The sequence below is a fragment of the Vanacampus margaritifer genome, chromosome 8, assembly GCF_051991255.1.
Source record: "Vanacampus margaritifer isolate UIUO_Vmar chromosome 8, RoL_Vmar_1.0, whole genome shotgun sequence".
Lineage (NCBI taxonomy): Eukaryota > Metazoa > Chordata > Actinopteri > Syngnathiformes > Syngnathidae > Vanacampus > Vanacampus margaritifer.
The window spans coordinates 6920587-6946089 of record NC_135439.1 but is presented as its reverse complement, the minus strand read 5'-3'; the positions used below and the strand labels follow the sequence as shown (position 1 = coordinate 6946089).

The 25503-nt window shown below is 37.5% G+C and overlaps 1 protein-coding gene across 3 annotated transcripts in view; it reads left to right on the top strand.

The window, feature by feature from the left end:
- The window catches only part of LOC144056298 (kinesin heavy chain-like), an 89815-nt gene that overhangs the window by 29505 nt on the left and 34807 nt on the right, over positions 1-25503 (top strand). For 2 of the 3 annotated variants that reach the window (XM_077572946.1, XM_077572945.1), the window contains exons 6-17: positions 291-346; positions 1771-1858; positions 1945-2069; positions 4153-4257; positions 5567-5715; positions 7346-7494; positions 13076-13272; positions 13780-13848; positions 15716-15922; positions 21042-21188; positions 21697-21885; positions 24437-24554. In XM_077572946.1, the coding sequence (XP_077429072.1) occupies positions 291-346; positions 1771-1858; positions 1945-2069; positions 4153-4257; positions 5567-5715; positions 7346-7494; positions 13076-13272; positions 13780-13848; positions 15716-15922; positions 21042-21188; positions 21697-21885; positions 24437-24554 (1599 nt within the window). Of the gene's footprint in view, positions 1-123; positions 200-290; positions 347-1770; positions 1859-1944; positions 2070-4152; positions 4258-5566; positions 5716-7345; positions 7495-13075; positions 13273-13779; positions 13849-15715; positions 15923-21041; positions 21189-21696; positions 21886-24436; positions 24555-25503 lie in introns of those variants that run through there. The other variant, XM_077572947.1, reaches the window with a different exon arrangement.

Sequence of the window (25503 nt, the reverse complement as noted above, 5' to 3'; positions counted from 1 at the left end):
GTAAGGAATGTGAGCCAGGAATGTGTGGAAATGAGCACAGCGACTCTACTTAACCTCTTGTGATTTGCCCCTCCACAAAAAAAGTTAATAAGGAAAGCCACACTCCCTCTAACAAGACCACACTCTGAATCAGACTCGCTATGAGGCAGCACAAAGCAATCAACAACCATAATTGTAGACATTTGAATTCACGCTATAGGTATGCCTAACATTTTGTTCGCTCTGTGTGCATGCATGCGAGAAGAATGCAATCCAATGACCTTGCACTCACTCGCTCCACTTTCCTGCAGTGACCAAAACCAATCTGTCAGTGCACGAAGACAAATACAGAGTCCCTTATGTGAAGGTGAGTCATCCTCCACTCACTCAAATGTGGTTGTTACTCTCTTTATCACGCAGGTGTACAGTACTGTCTTGTATAAAAATTCATATTCTGATGTATTTGCCTTCAAAAAGTCTTCAATTGCTGCCTTTATTTGTGTATAAGGGAATTAACGGAAGATATTCATTTTTTTTTGGCTTCAAAATATTTTCAATTGTTGCTCTTACTGTCTTCGCTCTTGTCTTCCGTTAGTGGACAACATAGTTAAATAACTTATATCCCACTTGTTTGACTTCAAAAAGTCTTCAATTGCTGTTTATTTGGGGGTCTTGTGGCTTTCACTTGTTTTCAATGTGTGAAAACATCTATTTGATTAAAATAAGGCAAATGACTTGCCATGAAGGATATTCCACTTCTCTGCCTTCAAACCTTCAAAAGTCCTCATTTTGCTGATTGTTTGTAGCTCATGCTGCCTTCACTTCTTCATCTTCAGTGTCACTGTCTTGGCCATTGAAGATTCCACTTTTCTGCCTTCACAAAGTCTTCACTCTTCACTTAATTTGAAAACCATGCTCTGTTGATGTCACTTACTTGGCTATTTCCTTATTGCCTTCAAAAAGCCTTAATTTAAAAGCGTGTGCCCTTTATTGTCTTCACGTTGTCGTCAGTGAGTGAAAACATACTACACTGGGTTAGGATTAGGTCACTTGCTTGGCCACTAGGGAGGTGAGAGGCCTTCAAACAATCCTCAGTTGGTCCCTTCATTTGTGTATAAGGGAATTAACTGAAAAATATTCAAATTATTTGGCTTCAAAATATTTTCAATTGTTGCTCTTGTCTTCCAAAAAGTGGACAACATAGTTAAACAAAATTTATATCCAAGTTGATCTGAAGGTCTTGTGGCCTTCACTTGTTTTCAATATGTGCCATGAAGGATATTCCACTTCTCTGCCTTCAAAAGTCCTCATTTTGGTGATTATTTGCAGCTTGTGCTGCCTTCACTTGTGTCTTCATTGTCACTGCCTTGGCCATTGAAGATTCCTCTCCTTTGCCTTCAGAAAGTCTTCACTTAATATGGAAATCATGCTCTGTGGCTTGAGATTAAATCACTGACTTGGCTATTTCCTTATTGCCTTCAAAAAGTCTTCACATGCAGCTTGTTTGCAGTTCTTGCTGCTTTCAGTTGTGACTTCTGCACTTCTAAGTCAATGTCTTGTATTCAGGAATATTCTTCTTTGCCTTCAAAATGTCTACCCTTCCTTTTTTATTTGGTCTCTAGCTGCTTTTGTTTCTCTCTTCAATTAGTAAGAAACATTTTAGGCTGAGACCTGACTTGGCCACGGAAGAATATTCCACTTATTTACCTTCAAAAAGTCCTCTTCAGACATTTCTATCCTGCACGGTTTATTCCATTTGTGTGTTTTCTTATGAACCCATTCTTCCCCAAGGGTTGCACTGAACGCTTTGTCACCAGTCCAGACGAGGTGATGGACGTGATAGACGAGGGCAAGGTCAACCGCCACGTCGCCGTCACAAGTGAGTTGTACTTGTCCCATTGTTGTTGAATTAAAGCCGTGAAAAGCCGTGAAAAGACGTGACGGTCAACTGGTGTCGTTCCTCAGACATGAATGAGCACAGTTCGCGCAGTCACAGCATCTTCCTCATCAGCATCAAGCAGGAGAACGTGGAGACGGAGCAGAAGCTCACTGGGAAGCTCTACCTGGTGGACCTGGCCGGGAGTGAGAAGGTAGGACGTGTGGACGTGTTACACGGGACACATGTAAAATGGCGGAAGTGACTATCGGGTTGATCTTCAGCTCCCACAACAAAAGATTTTTCATTTAGTTAAGATCTGGAGATTGTTGTGATTACTCCATGACCTCAATATGCGTAATGCTAAGTTTTGGGTCATTTTCATGTTGGAAGACTCATCCATGACCCATCTTTTCATCCAATATTTTAGAATACACATTCAATTCATTGGCCCCAAAACAAAATTAATTCTCCTAGCACAGTGGGTCGAGTTGATGCCATTTCAACTTTGGTCTCGTCTGACCACGGCGCTATCTGGCAGGCATATGGATACTTTTTATTGACGCTCAGCTCACAAGTATTTTTATTATCTATTTTTTTTCTTATGTGTTAAAAAAACATGTAGAATATATATTGACATTTTTGGAATATGACTATAAGAGATACGGAAAATGGATGGATACACAGTAGTACTATGTTGGCATTAGCATTAAGCTAGCAGACTAAAAACATTGTCTATTGTGTTTTATGTACATGTGCCTTTTACACTCTAAAAACAGTTGGGTCTAAATTAACCCAATTATGGATAAAAAATGGACCGATCCACTTTATGGGTCAATTTGACCCAACTTTCAATACAAAATAACCCAATTTTTTTGACCCAAGTAAACGACCTATCCAATATTTATGAGTTGTTTTACACTAAAATACCCATTTCTTGACTCAAAGTTGGGTCAAATAGACCCAAGTAGAGGATCGGTCCATTTTTGACCCACAGTTGGGTTCTTTTTTGACTCAATTGTTTTTAGAGTGTTTGTTACCAACTAAAGCCACAATTGACTTCAATAGTCTTCACTTTCCCACCAAGTCTTCCCTGACATGATTTGACAGATTTGAGTCTTGCCTTTGTTTGCACACATGATTAGTTAAGAACAGGAAAATTGGTAACTGGGGGATTGCGCATAGCTTTTTGCCACATTGGCACCAGCTAATCAGTTGGAGGCAGAATTTTGGTTTAGTTGTAGATGATCAAAGTTCACTCAGTTCACTCAATAAAATGCACAGCATTTCATGACATGCATGTTGCGTGTCTATTACCACAACCAATAAACAACCATAAAAAATTCATAAGCGGGCAAACTTACAAATTCAGTAGAGACTCAATGAATAATTCCCCCAATATAAATTGTTTGATATTTTTTTAAATGACTCGCTTACTGGCTTACTTACCATTTTCTGTATTTTCTATCTAAGTGCAAATGAGAAAACATGTTTTTTTTCACAAGATGTTGCCTCGTTTTGTATGTTCTGACATCGACACACAGATGAAAAACATCTCTGAACTTCAACCTCGAGAAAGCCGAGACTTTGCAGCGGCGCTGTCAAAAGGATTACGAATGACAACATTTCTTCTTTGCTCTCACACATACGCCCAGGACTGACTGTCTCTTATTTTTAGCGAGGGGCTGCTAATGCCTCCCTGTGATGCAATATCATGTTCAGTCTTTTAGCAATCCAATCGGTTTCTCTGTTGGAGACAAAACGACTCCTTTTCGGAGGGGAATTGGATTTTTTCAAACCCTTAAAAAAAAAAATCTTCTTTCTGCTCGTAAAGTAGTCATACAAGCCCCCATGTAGGAAATCAGCGCTGACGCTGCACCTTTAGGTTGCCTCTGGGAATGAACGAGCGAGCGGGTCTTTTCATCAGATGTAAATATTAATTAATTGGACTACATTTACAGGAAGCTGCCGGTCTGCCTCGTTATCTGGCAAAAAAAAAGAAGCCTCTCATTAAGTGTATCCAATGTGGCATAATGAGATATTTCTTTCCCAATTAAAGATAAATAGAAAATGTCCTGCAGAAACACGGAAAAGCTGCTTGACATTTTGTTATTAAAATGTTTACTGGCCAATTAACCTTGTTGTGGCACTAGAGTCCTTAGTTTTAAATGGAAAATAAACAAAGATCTTACAATTACTTTTTTTCTGAAATATATATGAAACCATGCAACCCGTGAAATTAATTATGATACCTAGGTGGGCAATATTTGACAATCAAATATGACTATTTGTGTTAGGTCAGCAAGACGGGCGCCGAGGGAGCCGTGCTGGACGAGGCCAAGAACATCAACAGGTCTTTGTCGGCCCTCGGCAACGTCATCGCGGCTTTGGCCGAAGGAACGGTATGACTGGGGGACGCTTTCTTTTACGAAAATTGAGCTACGTTTACTTGAATTATTTGTATATTGTTTCTTTCTCGCGTGGTTCAACACCCCAACAATGAAGCCTCGCATCCATTTTGGCTTCAGTTTAAAGTTGCTCTAGGTAACAATTAAAGCACTAAATGTCTTTACAAACATTTTCTAATTCGTAGACTAACACCTTAGCTGTTCACAATGGGTACTCCTGCAAGCCTCGCGCCAATAGTTTTCAGGCTGGATCCGGGTTTGAATTTCCCGCGTATTTATGTACGTGAATAAGAGGGTTTGTAGTTTCATTTATTTGGGCCACAGGTGGCAGTTAGCGATTCGAAATTCAATTTTCTGGGTTCAGCAGTTTTAAGTTACTAAAATATGCTACTATAACCTGCTCGATTATAGAAAAAATAATAATCACGATTATTTTGGCAATAATTGAAATCACTATTATTCAAATGATTATTTATTTTTTTGGTACAGAACAAGAAAATGTTTGAAGCATTTAAAAATATTAAGACCAATTTAAAAAAAAGAAAAGAAAAGAAACACTATAATTATGTAAGTTCCTTTTGGACCAAACAGAATTTATAATAATATATATTTATAATAATATATATTTATTTATGTTGGCAAAAACGAATTTGGAGTGCAGCTTGTGCACAAAACAAGAAAATGTTTAAACGTAAAAAAACAAGACAAAATTCTTAGAAACACTATAATTAAGCAAGTTCCTTTTGGATGATTTTTTTTAAATTTAATTAATTATTTAAAAAAAAAAAAAGGTGCAAAGGTATAAATTTAAACAACTCAGAAATTTGTATTAATAATCCTTTTTTTTTTTACGATTATGCTGATTTTGTATTTGTGGAGTGCAATAATTGAAATTGTAATTCAATTTCGATTAATTGCACAGTCCTAACTTAACCATAACCTTAAATGGTTTAATCTTGACATGCATTATCGTTTTATAAGCTTGAGTAGATGAGCAAAGACCCCGCATTTGTCATGCATAAATACGAGATGATGAAGTGTGAAAAGATCTTACAGTACAGTGGTTGGCAATCATCAACTTAAAGAATTGCATGACTTTGTGGTATAATCATTGTTTTTCAGTGGGTACTATGTGGTAAAAATGTGTCATATTTTGTCGCTTTGACATTTCAGGCAAATTTAATGAACAACGATTACAATAAGACCCTAAAAAAAAATCTGCACAAAATGAATGGAAGGTTGGCACAAAAGTCGCTTTGGCTCTCTTAAGCGCAATCCTCTCTATTCCCTCCCGTCTGTGCAGAAGTCCCACGTACCGTACCGTGACAGCAAAATGACGCGCATCTTACAAGACTCGCTGGGGGGCAACTGTCGCACCACCATGTTCATCTGCTGCTCCCCCTCCAGCTACAACGACGTCGAGACCAAGTCCACGCTCATGTTCGGCCAAAGGTAACAAACAGCGAGCAACTTGGCCGCCGTGTCTCGCTTGGCCGCCCGTTTGACATGCCGCTAGCGTGTGATTGCCGCCAAAGCTTTTGGATTGCTGATCATTGCAACGTGGCTCAGGTTGTTAAAAGAGGCTTCACGACTAAACTCTTGAGGAATTGACTATTAAAGTCTGAGTCACGTCGAACCTCATGAATATCTAGTCAAAGTTAGTTCAAGTCTTTCTTAAGTTTCAACCAAGTCCCAAATCTTAAAATTGGCTTCACATGCAGAAACTCTCTTCCAAGACTTGCACTCTCATCTACCGCTGCTCCCCCGTCATTAATTTAATGGGTATGTGCGATATTTATTGCGTGGTGAGAAATGTTTAAAGCAGTGTAGCCAGCCTCCTTTTTTCAACCCCCTTAGACCTTTCCCCCCTAAATTGCTGTCTTAATAAAAGTTCTCTGACCTTCAGTCAAAAATGAGCAAATAATTCAAATTCTAAGCCAATCCAGAATGCGGCTTTTGTTACCATGACGATTGGGGGCGGAGTTAGGGTTTTAAAACAAGTTGACTAAATTACAGCTTCTCAAGCAGTCCAGAGTCTGAAAGTAAAAGCAAGCCGCTGTAAACACAAAGTAGAATATAATTTGTATTTTCATTCGTGGATGCAGCACTTCATCATCAAGTCACTGTCTTATATTTGCCAATTGTGTGGCAGGCATGGTAAACACAGAACACCATGTTGAAAGCTTTGACAAACTTTTGAGTATGTCGCTTACTGGAAGCTAATGCTGAAAATATGCCAGAACATAGCTTGGAAATGGTGTGTCTTCACCCAGCCTAGCTGTCAAATCGTGAGTGGTGAAACTCAAATCTAATCTATCTCCATTGTTGCGTCACAATCTGGCAACATTTGAATCGGCGTGTTGACACAGAAAGAGAAGAAAAGATTTACTTGGTTGTTTAATTTCACACTTGACGGCTGGCCTGGCACTGCGAAGACCCAACTCTTTGTAGACCAACTTTAAAAAGTCAATATTCCATATTAACTCATTCACTGCCATTGACGGCTATAAACGTCCAAAATTCATTTGAACTATTTCTATTAGTTAATTTTTTTTTCTATTTTGTTAACAAGATTATGAAAACCTACATTTTTTTTAATTGTACATTTAGAACAGATATAAAAAAAATCGATTAATCATTAGTTAACTAGTTAAGTCATGTGATTAATTACAATAAAAAAATAATTGCTTGTCGCCCCTATTCTTAAAAAAAAAAAGAAGAATTTATGGCAGTGAATGAGTTAATTCCCCTTTAAGTGTCTCGTATTTTCTCCCTTATTGACTAGTTGTTTATTAATGAGGGAACGTTGAACAGGCTCTGTTAAACATTCTCACGGCCAACTTTTCTTTTTTTTTTTTTGTTCTCTCGGTCTGCCTCCCCCCTACCCGGCATGCACCGTCAAACACGACGGGCGGAAAGCCAATTTGCATGCTAATTAAAGCCATGCATGCTCATTTTAATTGAACGGCTCAAGATGGAATAGCCTTGCTCTTCTGTTCGCTTCTGATCTTCTGCTCTCCCCCCTCCTCCATCCCCTTCTCTCTCATTTTTTTTTTTTAACACCATCCGTCCGTCCAATTAGGGCAAAAACCATCCGAAACACGGTGACAGTGAACCTTGAGCTCACCGCCGAGCAGTGGAAGAGGAAGTATGAGAAGGAGAAGGAGAAGAACAGGTCGCTGAAGGAGACCGTGCACAGACTTGAGACTGAGTTGAGCTGCTGGAGGAACGGTAATGCTGGACTTCTATCACATAAAAATCATCACATTTCTCCTATAATGCAAAAGGCTGGAAAATGTCTGCCCGTGCGATAATGTACAATGATGTATAGTTCCGTTCACTTCATGTTCCTCTGGGATTATCTTGGCCTTGAGGCTGGTCACTATATGGACAAATATATTGCAGTCTTAAGACTGTCGGGTCTAAAGTAGCCAAAATTGGGTAAAATCGCTAACTCAGCATTGGGTCCAAATGCTGGGTTATTTATACCCAACGCATTGGGCTGAGGTTTTGGCCCAGCATGTTAAGCATAAGCATAATGATAAGTTAAGGCTAACAAGAAATGGGTCACCAGGTTGCTGTGGTTAAAAAATTTTAATTATTTTTTTTTTTTTTAAAGGATTACTAATTTTGTTACCAAAGAAGAAACAATTTCCTTCTGAGGGGTTGCCGCAATAAGTCACTCACATGATATGTTCGGCACAGTTTTGACACCAGATGCCTTCTCGATGAAACCCACTAGAGATGAGAAAATGAAGCTTCATGAAGCACTTGCGATATATATATATTTTTTTACTCCTCTAGGTCTTCCTCTTGGTTTTAAGATAAAGGCTAGTGCAATGGAAATTGACTACATTTTTACTGCATCTTTAAACCAAGCGCGTCATTTAGACAAGTCAAAAAATATCACAAGTGCTTCATGAAGCTTCATTTATCCATCACTGCAACCCACCTATTTTGTGTGAGTGGGCCATTTTATTTCCAAGAATGTTACATTAAATTTACTTCAACTTCAGTACACAACAAAACCCAATCTGCTCAAAAGCCACAGCAGCGACTGATTAGGAAAACAACCCAGCATTTTAGTGTGTGTCTAATATTATGCTGTAATGTTATACTGTAATTGAATATGCAGTTCTTACCTTCACTTCCTGGTTCTCCACCAATCACCAGCTGTTCTCTCTCAGGGACCTATGTCATTTAGTAACATTAACTCAACTAGACTGACCAAACTTGTAAGTGATCCTTAACTACTGCTTCTAACACCTACACAGCCCCTACTCGTTTTTCTAAATTTAATCGAACTTTGACGTAAAAACTCCGCCTACTTTAGTTCACATAGGCAAAAAAACATTAGCAATTTAGTATGGCACATTTGACGAGGACACCTGCTTCCGATTGGGACTCACTTGGGCAAATTTACTAGTAGGAGCTTGCCAATTGCCTTTTTTATTATTATTATTATTATTATTATTTAATTCTTATTTTTTATTTATTTATATGTTTATTGTTTGCTTTTCTGTGTTTGATTGTGAGTCACCGTTGCACACCAAATCGCCCTTATCTTACACATATGAGTCCAAAATGGCTGCTTCAAACAAAATGGCCGACTCCATTTTGTGCACGGGCCCTTGAGACACTAATGTACATCTATCTCTATCCAATTTTGTGCTGATTAGTGAAACGCGTCACAGGCTGATTTTCCAGTGGGGCTAGTGAAGGAATTTTTGGGAGATTTTCAGGACCCCTAAAGTACGTACATTCTCACCAGGATGCACACGCTAACAAAAATTGGTGTGTTTTCAGGTGTGTTTGACACCCACAAAAGGGCAATTTTATACAGTATTTAGTGAAGAAGAAAGTCTGACAAAACTGATTAATTCCATTTAATGTACATTTTATTAATTCCGAATTTAAAAAAAAAAAAATTTGGGGGGTGATTTTTCAAGGCGCCACTGCAATTTGTAAAACTAAAAGGATACACATTAAAGCACTCCATGAAACTGGATTCTTTCTTTTACGACGGCTGGTCTAGTAAATTTGCTAAGCACTGCATAAAGCATAAAGACAGTGCTAAAGGAAATTGATTAGAGTGCCTGTCATAAAAAAAACAACAAGAATGCATCCCCTATCAAGCACTTTACTGCGGACTCTTTCAATTATAGTGAGCTTGCGACAGGAGTGAACCCTACCATGCTTGTAAGGTTGCATTCTTACATCTTATTAATGATATGTTTATGCTTCACAGAGTTGTAGAGGTCAATCGCCGCTACAGAAAAGTCATACGTTACATTTCCCCCACGCACCGCACGCACGCACACACAGTCAAACTCACAATGTTATTTATTTACACCCTCGCGCACACACTGTTGACTTAAAATCAATGACTGTGCGGAAGTCTTCCGTGGTAGTTAGGTTGGCTCCACATCCAGATTGTTCAATCAATCCCGTGCCTTCTTTCTACGCTCCAGCTGCTGCGCACGTCGCATCTTTAATCACTGCCAATGAGAAATAATCAGCGCTAAATTAATTGTACACCGTCATCAATACAGCTGGCGTGTGCGTCGATGCTGTTTGTGAGTATTTGAACGTAACTCGTGAAAGTTTTTAGGAAGTGCCAAGGACATGCCAAATTCCTTGTCTACAGCTCTTGTCTGGAGTGCGTCCCAGGTGACTTTGGCTGAGAAAAATTGGGTCGACCCGAGACTGGTTGCCAGTCAATTTCATGGCACAGCCATCCATTTTCTATCGTGCTAGTCAGACATGGGGAGAGTGGCCAAAAATTGCACTTACATTAATTAGGACAATTGTTTGTGGAGTTCTTCTACAATCTAAAAACTCGGAGGATCTGTTAACACCACTTGATGGTAATTATATCAACTTGATTTAGCCTGTCATGCACACTCAAAATTCCCTGTTGGTCGGCTGAAAACATAATTCAAGTTGTCATAACTTAATAAACTTAGCTTGATAACTTAATTTTTCTCAACTTTGACTCCATTTTGATGATTTGAATACTCCCACAATGCCTTTCATCATGTAAATACCAGATTTCCCTTTCTGTTTGTATTTGCGTAGTGGCTATATGATTACTATAATGTTAGGAATCGGGGGATTTTCCATTTTCAGTTCATTTAATTTATTGGTGTATTTTTTAAAAATGGGACAAAACATATTAATGAACGTTTACAAGTGTAAATATGTATGCGATGATAGCCGACTAATTTGCATCCCTTGTCCCATCGGCATGGAGGTGTCCTAAGTAAGGAGAGGAGAGAGTAAAAGCAAGGGGGCATGGGGGGCCTTGAGTAAAAAACATTTCCATTATTACTCTTTATATTGTATTCTTTTATTATTTGTTAGTTTTACATTAAAACACATGCGTGAGGGTCGCACCATTACTAAAAAGTGTCTGCTGTTTACGTAAGAGTTTGTTTACTACTGCCCCCCGCAGGCAGTGGAGGGCAGCTCTTTATGGTGTGGTAATGTGCTTCCGTGTTTGGAACGCGGTCTTTACTTGTACGTAGAAGCGCATGTGTCCGGCGGTGTAACTTAATGGAATCATTTTAATTACAACTGTAGTGCTAGTTTGATTACTTGTTTGGAGAAAGTTACGTGACAAAGCGTAAAGATATCACTCTCGTGTAAGACAAGAAGCTAAAGTAGCTTAGCATATAGGCTACTTTAAAGCTAAAGTAGCTTAGCCGAGTTGCCTACTTAAAAATGTGTTATTATGATCACAGGGTTAGCGAGATCTGACAATATTAAAAGTAAGCAGTACGTGATAATCTTTTACTGAAGAGGAAAAGCTCTCTCACTCGTAATTAAGACAAGAAACTAAAGTAGCCTAGCATATACTTCAAAGCTAAAGTAACTTAGCCTACTTCAAAGTGGAAAAGTCAGTTGTTGTAACGCATTTTTTTGAGTTGCCAACTTAAAAATGTGTCCTTATGATAACAGATATCAAAAGTAAGCAGTACTTGATAATAATTTACTGAAGAGGAAAAGCTATTTCATCCAAAGTAATATTGTTTGTTCAAATAAGTTGTCAGACCTTTGTCGAGGCTAAATCATTTTATTAGAGTGTAGGCTGAAATGCCGACAATTACGACATTTGCAATACTCAAGTAAAAGAAAAAAGTATGTTGACATACCGTCAGGGCTATATTGTTAATGAAAAAAAAAAAAAGGCACAGAGAACATTACCTTTCCTTGGCGGAGGTAATAAATCACAGAACCTACTGCATCTTTTTGTACATCCTATTCCTACATGTCCCTTCCAGAATAGGTACACTTTTAATTTCTGTAATGGATCATTTTGACAGTGTTTGGCTCCTCCCCACATAAACGTCATCTGTGTCTACTTTTGACCTCCATCCTCAAGCGCTTTGCTAAAAAAAAAAAAAATCACCCGTCGACCTGTCACCTCTTTATTGATGATGCCACCTTTCAGCGGACAGCGGGAACCGGTCGGCGACAGGTGTCACCCGAGGTGTATTGTCATCGCTATCGATCGCTCTGAGCGCATCTCACGCGGCGACTCCCGCATCGATCGGCCACATTGGATATCAATCAAATGCCTCGAAAGAAGGAGGCCACAGCTAAGGGCTGCTTAAAAGGTGGCCAAAAGAACAATAATGAGAGAGAGAAGAGGGAAGGATATACAAAAAAAGAAGCCATTAGAGCCTCCTAATGGAAATGGAGACTCTGATGGGCCGTTTCTCAGGAAGACAACACCAATGTGACATTAGGGCTAATTATGTGACTGCTGAACAATTGAATGTAAGCCTCAGTGTCAGTTGAAAAATAAAGAACATAGAGTAAAATGACAACATGAAACTCATTGCATCATACCCTCTTGAACTCAGCCATACAATATCGAATCGGAACGTAATTCTGCTGAATCGAACCGAATCGTTCAAATAAACCGTCCTTTTCTATTGCACCCCAAGTATCGAGATGCATATTGAATTGGCTTTTATTTAGACTAGAGAGATTCACACCCCTAATGCATTTATTTATTTATTTCTATTGTTTATTTTCCTAGATATTGATTGTCTTTAATTCCAACAAAGATATTTTACATGTAAAGAGAAATCCGCCTCAAATATTTGTATAACTCATTTGTAAATGACTAAAATATAACACACACACACACAAATCTAAAAAAAAAACGACTAAAAATTATGCTGATTCTAGAAAATATTAATAGAAATAATTATAAAAAATATGTAAATGGAAAATGTCTAATTAAAACTAAGCATGTGTGTGTATCTTCAGAAATATATATATATTTTCTTCAAAATATAAATACTAGAAAATCATTTTCAAAATTGAAAACAAAAAAATATTTTCGTACAATTATTTTATAACCAACTAATTATAATCTAAATATAAAACCTATGTAACCAATTTTCCCCTGTATTGTAGAACTAAATAAACTGAAACCTAAATTAGATTAATCAAATTTAAAAAATTTAAATAATTGGGTTTTTTTTTCATTTAAAATTTTCCAAAATGTAAAAATAATAAAAAATAATTTGAACTAAAACATAAAAACATCCAAATTAAAATAAGTGTAAGTCAAGAAAATCAAAAAATATTTTTAATTACATCATGGCTGTGGTTACAACATACACTGCTGCTCATTCCTTCATATTGTAAAAATTATACATTAATATTTGTGAAGTTTTTTTAAATGATTATTATTATTTGATTTGGTTACTATTGTGTGCTTCTACTGTCCACTTTTCTGCTGTAGAACCATCATTCCTCCACAGACTAATAAACATTCCTTCTTTCATCCCTCCAGGTGAGGTTGGAGGAGGCTCCGAGGACGAGGACGAGGACGAGGACGAGGTGGAGCTGCCGCCGGACTCCGACAAGCCGGTGCTGGACATATGCAGCCCGTGCTCCCTGACCTCCTCCATCGTGGTGCACATCTCCGAGGAGGAGCGTCACAAGTACGAGGAGGAGATCCGGAAGCTCTACAAGCAGCTGGATGACAAGGTGACCAATCGGGCAGTACGATTACGCACCGTCGGCTGCAGTAATGACTTTCATACTATGCACATATGAAGAAGTGCGTGTGCATTATTCATGTTAATCAGTAAGAATAAGAGGAATTTAATGGAGTAAGGGGAATATAATGAGTATTAAGAGTGAAAGATTTAGAACCTTAAAAACGTTTGCATATCATACCCGGAAGAAAAAGAGGAAAAAAATGCAAAAAACATGATTTGACATTAATTCAAAATAAAAATAGCACATGTGCGTCATAGTGAGAGCCGCAGTAGCTCTCAGCATGATGCAGTATCATCACTGGAAATTCTATCCACATCAATAAAACATATTGCATTAATATGGTCATTAGGTGTACCTAATAAAGTGTCCAATGGGTGTTTATTTTCAATGATCCTGTAGATGCGTTGCAAATATCTCATATCAATAATGTGCATTGATTATACAAAACAGTGTGAAATAATATTGATGCGTTCTGTGTCTCTCCCACTGAAGGATGCTGAGATTGACTACCAAAGTCAGATGGTGGAGAAGCTGAAGGAGGACATGCTGAAGCAAGAGGAGGTAAAACAAAGGAAAATACTCACTCCTATCAAAAGTTTGGATGAATGTTCCCTTGAAGGCTTGTTACAGACATATTAGGCATTTTGTCTCTAATGTCATTTGCGGAGGAATGTCAATTATTATGTAAATTTGCCCCGTTGTTGTGTATTAGTAGGGCGGGAGTGCAGAAGGAAGTTACCCTGCCTCGGTCATATTTTTTCCACTGCTACAAACTTTTAGTGTGGCTCAAACGAAAAACATTTTTGCACCCCAAACTGGAAGGGCATCACAAAATGAGACAACTGATGAAGAAAAACAATTTTACTCATCAACTATATACTGTTATCCTTCACTAACAATACATATACAGACAGCCCCCACCCCCACATACATGCAGTTTGGCATCCAAACATTGTTCCAAATATTTCTAGTATTTCAAAAAATGCTTTGACATTTCTTATTTTTTATTTTTTTTTGTCCGCCCCCCATTTTTTTGTGGAAAACATATATTGGATGCTAATCAGCGTTTTGCATTACATACTGCCTATTGCATTCATTAAAAAAGTTTTTTTTTCTAGGATTTTTTTCAGAGTTTTGTTTTTATTTTTTTTGTTTTTGTTGTTCAAATTATTCGTTTTTTTTTTAATTTCATGGACTATTTTTTCCTTGTTTTTTTTTGTATTTTTTTCTTTCTATTTTTTATGTTTGTCAGAAATATGTTCTACTTTTGTTATGTAAAAAAATGTTTTCTTGTTTTTCCTGAATATTTTTTGGTCGTTTGGGGATTTTTTTTTTCTTTTTGATTTTTTTTCCTGTTTTGTGGAACATCTATTTTTTGACAGAAAAAAATATATATACATACGGTATATAAATAAAAAAGAAAATACTGGAAAAACGTCCATAAACCTTAGAAAAATAAAAAACAAAGAACAAAAAAAAAATACTCATCCCCAAGTGTTTGTAATTTTAATTGGCCGTTAATTATTTGCGGATTTTTACTCTTCAAAGACTGGACTGGTCCCTGTCCAACATGAATAGTTGTATAATTTGAAATATTTGTATTATAATGTTTCATTTTCATTTATAGTTTTTTGTCGTATTCAAGGCAGCAGAGATAAAGAGAGTCTAGAAGAATGACAGAAATTAATAGAATTGATGTCCTTGTAAATTTATTGCTCAATTCATAGAATAAGCACTTTTTTCTTTGCCATTCAGCTCCTTATTAGAGAACAGCAAGTTGCTCAAATGGGCATGAAACCATGAAAACTTTGTTATCGTGCAATTTAAGTTCATCCTCCAACTTCACTGTAACTTTTTGCGAGTAGATGTCCCCTTTAAATAAACTCATACATAAATACACACAGCGCCCAACGTCTCCAAAATGGCAGCGCTTCATTTGTCGCAGCTTTGATGAACATTGCAGCCAGACAACAAAATCACAGCCTGCTGCAACTCCTCCCTGCTCAGGCTGACAAACCGTCCACATTAACTTCAATTTCCATCCATTTGGCCGCACAAACAAGCAGTAAACTACTTTCCGGGAAGCGAAACGCACCCGCATATGCTTTCATTCGAAGGCCTCTCTGCAGGGCTGCAAGCAAACAACGGCAAATGTCTGTTTGCGGAATGTTAAATGGCCGTGCGATTGTGTTTGCATATAAGCCTTGCCATAGTTTGCCAGATACACGATAAACCTTCTGATTACGCATCATTAACGCCAGCGGGTATGCCTTGTGAATAATAAAGGCCTTTAACTATACGTTTCAAAATAGCAGAGCCTAAAAATCCGCACAATCCAAAACACCAGATAAAAAGTTTGTTTCAAAGCTTCTGTTTGACCGCCAGTGCAATTTTAACCAACACTTATGTGTGTGTGTGTGTCGGCCAGTTCCTGGCGTCGTCCAGGGGCGACGGCGAGAGGGTGCAGTCCGAATTGTGCCGGCTCCAGTCGGAGAACGAGCGCTCCAAGGCGGAGGTGAAGGAGGTGCTGCAGGCCCTGGAGGAGCTGGCGGTCAACTACGACCAGAAGAGCGTAGAGGTGGAGGAGAAGAGCGTGCAGAACAAGCTGCTGGCTGAGGAGCTCGCCAAGAAAATGGTGGGTGGAATCTTCGCGTTGACCTCGCAGTGAGTGGGAGGAAATTCATTGAAAGTTACGCTTACACAAGTTGAGGGAGCCAAAAGAAAGGATATCTGGGCGGGAGGATCAATGATCAATGTGTTGAATTGATAGCCAATGAGGTCTTGAAGTGATTTGAGACTAGATGGAAGCGCAATACTTGGTTGCAACCTGTAGAGGCGCTGTTGCTTGACGCTCCAATAGATTGGTGTCTAAAGAAGTACTGTAAATGACGTCAGCTGGCCTGGAAACAGGTGTTCAGAACATTGTGTTTTCAATTTTTCTATTTTTCAAAAATAGTAATATGAAAAATTAATCACAAATAGTTATTGTGATTTCCGCTTGAACTGCCCAAAAGGTATTGTCATTAAAATCATATATAGATGATAAATATTAAAAAAACAAAACAATAATTTTATAAAAATAAAAAATTCAAGAAGCCCATGAAAATATAATGCAATTTATAAATAAAATCTGAAGTACAGATAATTAGAATGAATAAAAAAAAAAATTAAAATTTTAAAAAAAGGCAAAAAATACAGAATATATAGAAATAAAAAATTTGGTAAAAAAACGTAAAATATCATGAATTTTTCATTATCAATCAAAACATTTTTGTTATTTAATAAAAATAAATTATTTAATTATTTAGGTTGTATTTTGCAGTGGCATGGAGATACTATATCACACAAAGATCTGTTGTAAAAAACACTATATATATGTATATATATATATATATATATATATATATAAATAGTTGTTTTTTTTTTTTTAATTGGTTTAAAAAAACATAAAATACCTAAATGAAAATATTGTAAATTTTTCATTCTCAATCAAGACATTTTGCTTATTTAATAAAAATAAACCCACATCTGTAATGTGTTTTTTATTTAGCTTGTATTTTGCAGTGGCGTGGAGACACCATATCACACAAAGAGCTGTTGTAAAAATGCGTCCACTCTTAAATTGGCTGTCATTCTGTTGTGCAGCGAGGCGTAGATGAAACCACCGAAACTCAATTCATCTTGCTGGAAAAGTTTTATTTGCAAAAGTGCAGTATGAGTCTGCTCTTAATTTGACTTTTCCGCCGCTTATCTCTTCGCAGCTTGCCGAACGCAATTATGAACAATACCCAGCTGTCACGAGAGGAGGCTTTTCTGCCTTTATTTCCGCGTAATGAGCAGTGATAGTCGCTCTCATCCCATCAGGGCTTAAATAGGACACCAATAATGGGAAAAACTCACAACGGGACGGCTCGGTTTGAACGCCATTGCTGCGTTTTGAAGACGCTGATGGATGGGAAAGCGTCACAGCCGGTCAGGCCTGACTGAGCGTTCGCTATTATTCACATTTCACACCAAGCCTTTGAATACCTGTTGGAGCTCCTTTTATGCATTCTGCAAAGGATGTCCTCGCCTCACAGTTGGGTGATAAAGAGTCAGTCATTACATTTATATCCATTCAAAGTGACATTCATACTGTATATCATTGACGGCCACATCACCATCCGCACAGCTCCCGTCTTAATGGACCCACTATTTTCTTTTCTCACCTATTATGCTCACAGAAACGTTTTCTTAAGGTATTCTCTAAATGCTGTGTGTAATATTTTACCATTTGACTTGACCAAACTAGTGCTGGGACGCGATTAAAACAAAGGTATTGAAATAATTAGAGGCTTAGTTAAGCACTTTTTAATTGAGTACGTATATTTGACACAATATGAAGTGTTTTTCAAATCAAATATACTTTGCACTATTTTGGTCAGCATAGATATGCAATTTGGTCCTTTTTCATCTTTAAGCGAGCCCAAACGCTAGACATCTTTGTCTATTTAAACATTTGTCACTATTTTAGAAAATAAATGTATTTCTAATTATTAAAAAATGTAGCCTATAATATATGTAGAATTCTTACATTCACTCCCAGACGTTTTTACTGAAGCAACCCCCTTTCGCTCCCGGGCTGTTTTACTGGATTTTGATTGATTTTGCCATGCCCACACAATATTGTTTTCTATTGCTATCAAAACATGGAACCTACCAAAAGAAAAATTAGAGTCTCTTCTTTCATCAGGACAAAAGTATAAGTTTAATCATTATTCACAAATCTTTTTACAGCTTTTTGCAACATGGCCCTTGTTGATCTCTTATACTTAGCTGCCACCTGCTGGCTGTTTTTGTAATTATTACCATTGCTTCACCCGTTGCATCAAAGCCTTCTGTATGCTCTAGCATAAAAAAAGCATATAAATAAATCTTTGGGGCACTTAAAACATTTAAAATAGAACGCATTTATACGTTTTGGGGAGCAAATGAGTTCAATGTAAATACTACATTTTACAAATTTCCATCTTCAAATATTAAGAAATTTGACCTTCTTTTTTTTTTTGCATAGAAATGTATACTATGTTAATTTAAAATGACCCCCCCCCCATTTCTAGAAGTTTTAGCTGCTAAGTATATTACACTCATATATAATTGATTCAATTACTTATTTGTTTCCAAATATTAAAAATTTCCAGTTGCTTTTTAGTTAAGAAAAGTAGCATACTTTATGTAAAAAAACATAAAAATAGTAACACATAATAAAAAAAAATGTTTTTTTAAATAAATAAAAAATTTAAAAACATTTTTGAAGTTTTGTAGGTATTTAAGGTGTCTTTTTTATTATTATTATACTATCTGCTTGGGTTACCCCTCTTCAGCTCCTTTTGCACCTTATTTAAGTATTTAAAGAAATTATCTTACTTTTGTATAACAATAAAAACATGATACTTTTTTTTTTAAATATTCAATTTCCAAATATATACTGTATTTTTTTCATTTTTATTTTTTTTTGAATTACCCCAATTATGTTCTTCTACACCTCATGTAGGTAGAAAATGTATATTGCATGCTTACTGTATATAAATATTAGGAATATACCAATTATTTACATTTTTGAAAAAATATTATTTCCACATATTTAGGATTCCCCCCTGAAATTACCCTACTCGCACTTCTGTACCCATCGTGTAGCATTTTTACAATCGCATTTTGTTGTCTGCAATATTAATGTGCTCGTCATCGCTATCTCCACCTGCCGCTGTCACCCGCGCTGACTCCATCTTGTTCTCACGGGACGTCTTCTGGTGCAGGAGGCCTTGCCATCACTCAGTGTCACTGCCGCTCGGCTGCACCTCCAATCCGCACTGACGCGCACCTCATTCATCATCCTCCTAATCTTGCATCAACTTCCATGAATCCCCCTTTTTTTTAATACAATATTCTCAATTTCAGTTAATTATCAACCTGCTGAGTTTGTCCTCATGTTGCGATAATGGGCGGGCAACCTGAGAAAAAGAATCATGATGGAGATGAATTGGAATGATGCTGCCTTTTAAGGGGTTTGGTTAACATTGCTTCAAACGGATGATGATGATGCTTTGGGATGTAAAAAAAATGACAGAATAACCTTTTAAATCCATTAATCCTGCCGTAATTGATGCCCAGCTCCAGATTAAATGACACACCATCAATAAAAGGAGGTAGAATGGCCACGGTGAGGCGATAAACACCCTATTCCAGCCAGCCTCCTTCATCACGTGAGCTGTTGTTTGTTGGGTCAAATCATTTGTTTATTTCCATGTAATCTGGTCCTGAGAGAATTGGCGGCGCAGCCTACATATTTCATCAAGTATATGCAATTGGAACAAGGCTGCGTGCAGTCACTTGCATATTGGTATCATTATTATATTAGGATATTATATTTTAATATAACATTAGTATATTAATTATATATATTATTTTATGAGACAATGCTATTATGAATTGTAGATTAGTTCTAGGCAGGACACGCCCTGCTGCAATATGATTGGCTTGCAAAGAGGCTGCGAGATCCATAACATCTCAATGAGAATATTTCCGTCTTTCCGCCTTATGCTGCATCCATGTGGCCAATGCAAAATGATGCAGTTTGACATAAACTGTTTCATTATTTTTAATTATATCAAAATATGATCTTACTGAATGTTTTTGTAATGCACTTGTACAATACGGGCAATAAAAAGTACTATTTATCCTCGTGAAAATACACATTACAGTTACAACCATTTTGTCTTTTTGCAATAGGCTAGAACAGATTAATGACATTTCCATTCATTTCAATGGGAAAGATAATTTGCTATATGATTCCTATCCAGAACAGCAGCAGCCAATCATATTGCAGCAAGGGCATTTCCTGCCTAGAACTCCAGTGGGATTCATAGTGATGCGTCATTGACTAGTTGCTCTATGTGGAGGATAAAGATTATAGTGTTTATGTTGTATATTTTTGCTGCACTATTTGTTTTCAGTGAATTGCTGAAAGGGTCAAACCACTGAAAAATAGATGAACATTAGCATTAAGCTAGCAAGCTGAAAGGTGAAGCTATGTGGTTGTTTTAAATGCACAACGTCATACATTAAAAAAATAAATATATATATATATATAAAAGTGTCAATAAACATCTTGAAGCCTCTTTTTTTTTTTAGTTCGCTGGCACCATACTGCGCTTGTATTTCAAGGCAGCAATATAATGAGTTTCATGAGACATTTAGGGGCCCCTGGAAATCTGGGGGTCCCAAGCAATTGCCCGTGTTTGCCTCATAGTATGTCCGCCTCTGCGTATAAGCCGGCCAAACCTCTCACATCACTCGCTATCTTGCATGCTCAACGTATTGATTTTCTATTTAGCTGTCGTAAACTTTGGCAGTTCACATTTCTAGGAAGTGATTGCTCTTATTTTAATCTCTTGTCGGGTTTCCCACCGGAAGCAAGGCAGAGTAGTAGATGCATGGAATGCTGTACATGAGGCGTTGGGACTGTGATGATAAATATACAATTGTTTATAGCTATATTTGAAACAGTGTATTTTATTATTATTATTATTTAGTAAATAATTGAGGGCAAATAATTATAATAAACATAAAAAATACATCAATGATAATAATAATATTTAATAATATCTAATAATAATATCTATTTTTTTAGTAAATAATTTAGGGCAAATAATTATAATAAATATAAAAAAATACATTAATAGTAACAATAAAAATAATAATAACTATCCCCGCAGACGCACCTGGTGGCATTGGAGGCGGAGCTTTCCCACATGCAGGATGCCAGCCGCAACCAGCGAAAGCGCATCGCCGACGTCCTCAACGGGCTGATGAGGGACCTGAGCGAGTTCGGGGCCATCGTGGGCGCCCGGGACATCAGACTGGTGAGGGCGGATGTGCGTGTGCATCGGAGGATGAAAGGCTAACACGCACATTTAAAATTCTCAATCATGTTTCATATTTATAGGCGCGCTTTTCAAATATTCATCAGCCTCATGCACGTTAAGCAGTTGTATCAAAGTTGCACAGGTTTTAATTATTTAACATACTGTACTTCTCTTTTCCAGCGTATGAACACTATACTGTGCACAACAAAGCTTCAAAGTCACAATATAGTATAATTTTTGTTAAGCTAGATTCAAATTTTATTTGAGTTAAGGAAATGGCCACCTGTGTGTTGCTCAGTGGACTGAGCCCAAAGTGCTTGTCTTTGCGTTCAGGCAACACAGATTAAACTCAATATAAAAGCTGAGCACAAGCCATACATTTTTCCCTCAATTTACTCGCTGTCATGTGAAAATTGATTTTTATCTTTCCTCAGTGGTGTATTTCAAACCGTCCGTTAAACTCCTAACTTTATTCTCACTCAATCACCTTCGCTTGCGTGCGCAGTCCACCGAGATCACGGGCGTCATCGAGGAGGAGTTCACCATCGCCCGCCTCTACATCAGCAAGATCAAGTCGGAGGTGAAGTCCATGGTGAAGCGCTGCCGCCACCTGGGCAGCCTTCAGGCCGAGTGCCAGCGCAAGATGGAGGAGACGGGCAGGGAGCTGTCGTCACGCCACCTTCTTGTCGCACAGGTGGGATGCGAGTAAATGTCGCCGCATAGTACTACACTGCAAAATTTCATTGGTCTACTCTCAATTACGATACTTTCACTTATCTGAAACAATCTGCATGCAGCAAGTGCAAATCGTGGATAAAACACTCTATTGAATTAAAAAATGTTTTTTTATCGTAATTAATCGCAAGGCTTCAATAGTTAACTCACGATTAATCGCAAGTTTTCATACTCTTAACACGAAAGTGGAAAATATGTTAAACTAATAGAAATATAGCTGCATCTTTTAGTCATTGATACAGTAAATTCATAATTATTCATAAAATTAAAATTGAGTTAAAATTAAAACGATGTACTGTACGGTAAACGAGTGTGATATTGATTTGTATTGAGGACGTTTTCTGCCACTAGATGGCATAATTGCATTTGTAAGACGTTGGTGACAGCTCAGTGCATTTTTATTTTCATATTAAGAGCTATCTAACATAAAGTAACTTGTGAAATTCTGCACATTTTTTTAATTGGAAAATACAATTTGACCCCAGCCGCCACAAATATAAGCATTATTATTACATTTATTACTGATAAATTTCGACGTGGACGTGTCTGCTGCGTTGCGACTGGAATTCTCCCAGTACAAGCTTCCCAAGTAAAGGTAACGGCGGTCAATAATAGTACGTTAAAAAAATTTGTGGCATTAAAGGAACTTTAAATTAACTCAAAATGAACGCACTAATTCTGACACCCCTATTTATTATTATTAATATTAATAATAATAAAATTAAAATAAACAAGAAAATTATCTATATTTTGTTTCTTAGGCACAGCTATGCTGTTTACGTGTCAATTTAATCCAAGAATATTTAATTACAAAAAACTTTGTAACATAGTAAATATATACATATAGATTTATTTTTTTATTTTATTTTTTTTATGAAAAACTTCTGTGCATATTTATATGGGTTTGCTTTAAAATGGGTCAATTTAACCCAGACCAAACGTATCGGGGAAAAAATATCCAGCCATCCATTTTCTTAACTGCTTATTCCTCACAAGGGTCGCACAATTTTTGGTATATCGCATGATATAACCCAATGAACAACCATTACAATTCATATTTATTGTTAATTACGCTTAAGCTCTCACACTTGTCACAATATACTGTATATTTTGGTGCTGTACTTTAAATGTGTCAATTTTATTTGACCCAAGGACTGAAATAATAATAATAATAATAATAGTAATTTAATTTAATGCAACAATTTTATTTAGAAGTGACTTACTTTTAGAGAAACTTCAAATTAGGTCAGTTTGACCCGCAACATAAAAGGAGAGTTAAAACAGAAATGCTCATAAAGCACCAATGCAATTTTTCTAGCATGTACACAATCATCAACCCATGTTACATAAAAAACTGTATTCAGCAGTCACAGAGGGAATTTTCATTTCAATGCTGTTCATTTCGATTTATGGCATGAAGACCTTTTCTTATAGTTTAAGATTACCATTGTGGTTAAATCTATGTACTGTAAATAATGTTGAGATGCTGGGTTAGAGTTGAAGGGCGAGGCAAGCTAATGTTTGGCTCGCCCCGGGCATGGGCAGCTCACGCCGCGGCCATGGAAGCGAACAAACATGCATATGCATCACTTTCCATATTTAATGGTCTCCTCTCAGCAGAATGGAGGAACGTAACAGTCTTGCGTGTCCATGTGTCAAACATAAATCAGCGCTCCATCATGCTGAGTGCGAGCAAGCAGCATCCGCCTCAGGCTGGGCCAAAATAATTCCGCAAAGTGGCTAATGCACGGGAAACGCTGACGATGTTTGGCAGCGCAGGCGTAACAAACGATTGCGTTGTGACAGGCCTAAGTGTCTTCGTAAGTAAAAAAAAAAAAAAAAAGTGTGTTGGTCACAGTCAGAAAAAGAAAAAGAGTCCATTTGCAAGTTACAATCTACACTAATAGTGGCCTCCGCTGTAAAAGTTGCCTCGCTTCCGTTTATTGCCAGGTAGATTATCCTCTTGAACATTTGGACACTTCACCTCAGATTCATGCCTACTTCAAATAAATGCTTTGCACTTTTCGGCGGTCGACTAAATAGGCTGCTCATTATGGCGTTGCACATTCCGTTGGGATCGTTATTGGACGCCGAGGTTGACTGTATTTCATATCATGTAAAGTACACATTTATTGGACACCTTTATGCCTCATTCCTGTTCAAAATAGTAAAGCACTGAGGGCTCACTGAAATGGAAATAGTCCACATTGCACGTTGCACATCATATTGCTGGATGGTTTAATAAATTTGTTAGGAAAAGTATGGGCATGTTCACTGTTGTTTATTCCAACTGTCCCATAATTTGTTACAATGATTTTAGGCATTTTTTCCCTTTGAAATTGGTCCATTAAAATGTGTTAATCCCCCCCCGTCCTTCCAAGATAAACACTTTCTCCTCCTTTCCACCGTACAGTACGTATTTACAGTTGTCATAACATGGCTGTCAGGATGTGAGAGTGTAATTGTTCTCTTGGGAGCGCCTCAAACGGCCCGTTTCTGTTCCTTCCCAGCACGAGGCCAAGATCAGTTTGCTGACCGAGTACGCTCAGGACGTGGAACGTAAGAGGAGGCAGCTCGAGGAAAGCTACGACTCCCTAGCGGACGAGCTGGCAGAGGTCCAAGCTGCAGGTACGGCAATGTTGTACTCACGTTGACAAAGATGAATGTTGGACCTGCCATCTAATACAATCCAATGCTTCTGCTTTTGAAGACGCCCGACAGACACGGAATGGAGAGGCATAACGATACTGTCCATTTGGGGTATTTATTATTTAGAGGCAATGCTAATTTTAGTTAAAGTTAATTTTGTTAATTGCGCATTCAATTCGATTTTCCGCTCTGTGTACAGTTAATCTTTGACGATGATGACAGTGGTTTAAATCCCAAGTTTTGTTTGACTTTTGAGGCATCATTTTCCCAGAGAAAATGTTTTGTTAAAGTCAGAATTGCACCACTTTTGGGATGTTCCATTTCTAAGGTTCCAACTGCACTTTCATAAGGAAAACTTTTGAGTTGGTCTTGGAAAAATCACAGTGTGGAAATGTAAAACAAGTTCTCCCAAACTTCCCTTCACAGGCCACAACGTTGGCATTGGACGTTGTGTGGTAACATCCAATCCAATAAATGTTCCTCAAAAGCTGCCTTTATAAAGATAATGTTTGGTTTTGATTCAGTGGTTTAAAGGGAAAGTGTGTTGTTTACGCCATCTAGTGGTGAACTAATAATTACCTCATTCACTCCCAGCCATTTTCACTCAAGCAACCCCCTTCGCTCCTGGCTGTTTTATAGAATATTGTGTTCTGTTGTCATAAAAACATGGAACCTACCGAAAGAAAGTTTAGTCTCTTCTTTCATTCCGTTTTGCAGCAATTAGCATTTAAAATATAGCTAAGTTTCATCATTATTCACAAATCTGTTTAAAACAGTGGGTAAATGAGCTTTTTTTCCAACATGGCCCTGGTTGATTTCTTATACACTGCTGCCACCTGCTGGCCGTTTTTGAAATAACTACCATTCCTTCAACCATTTTCTTCAGTTCAGAGGCGGCATCATATGCAAAAAAAAATTGCATTACATC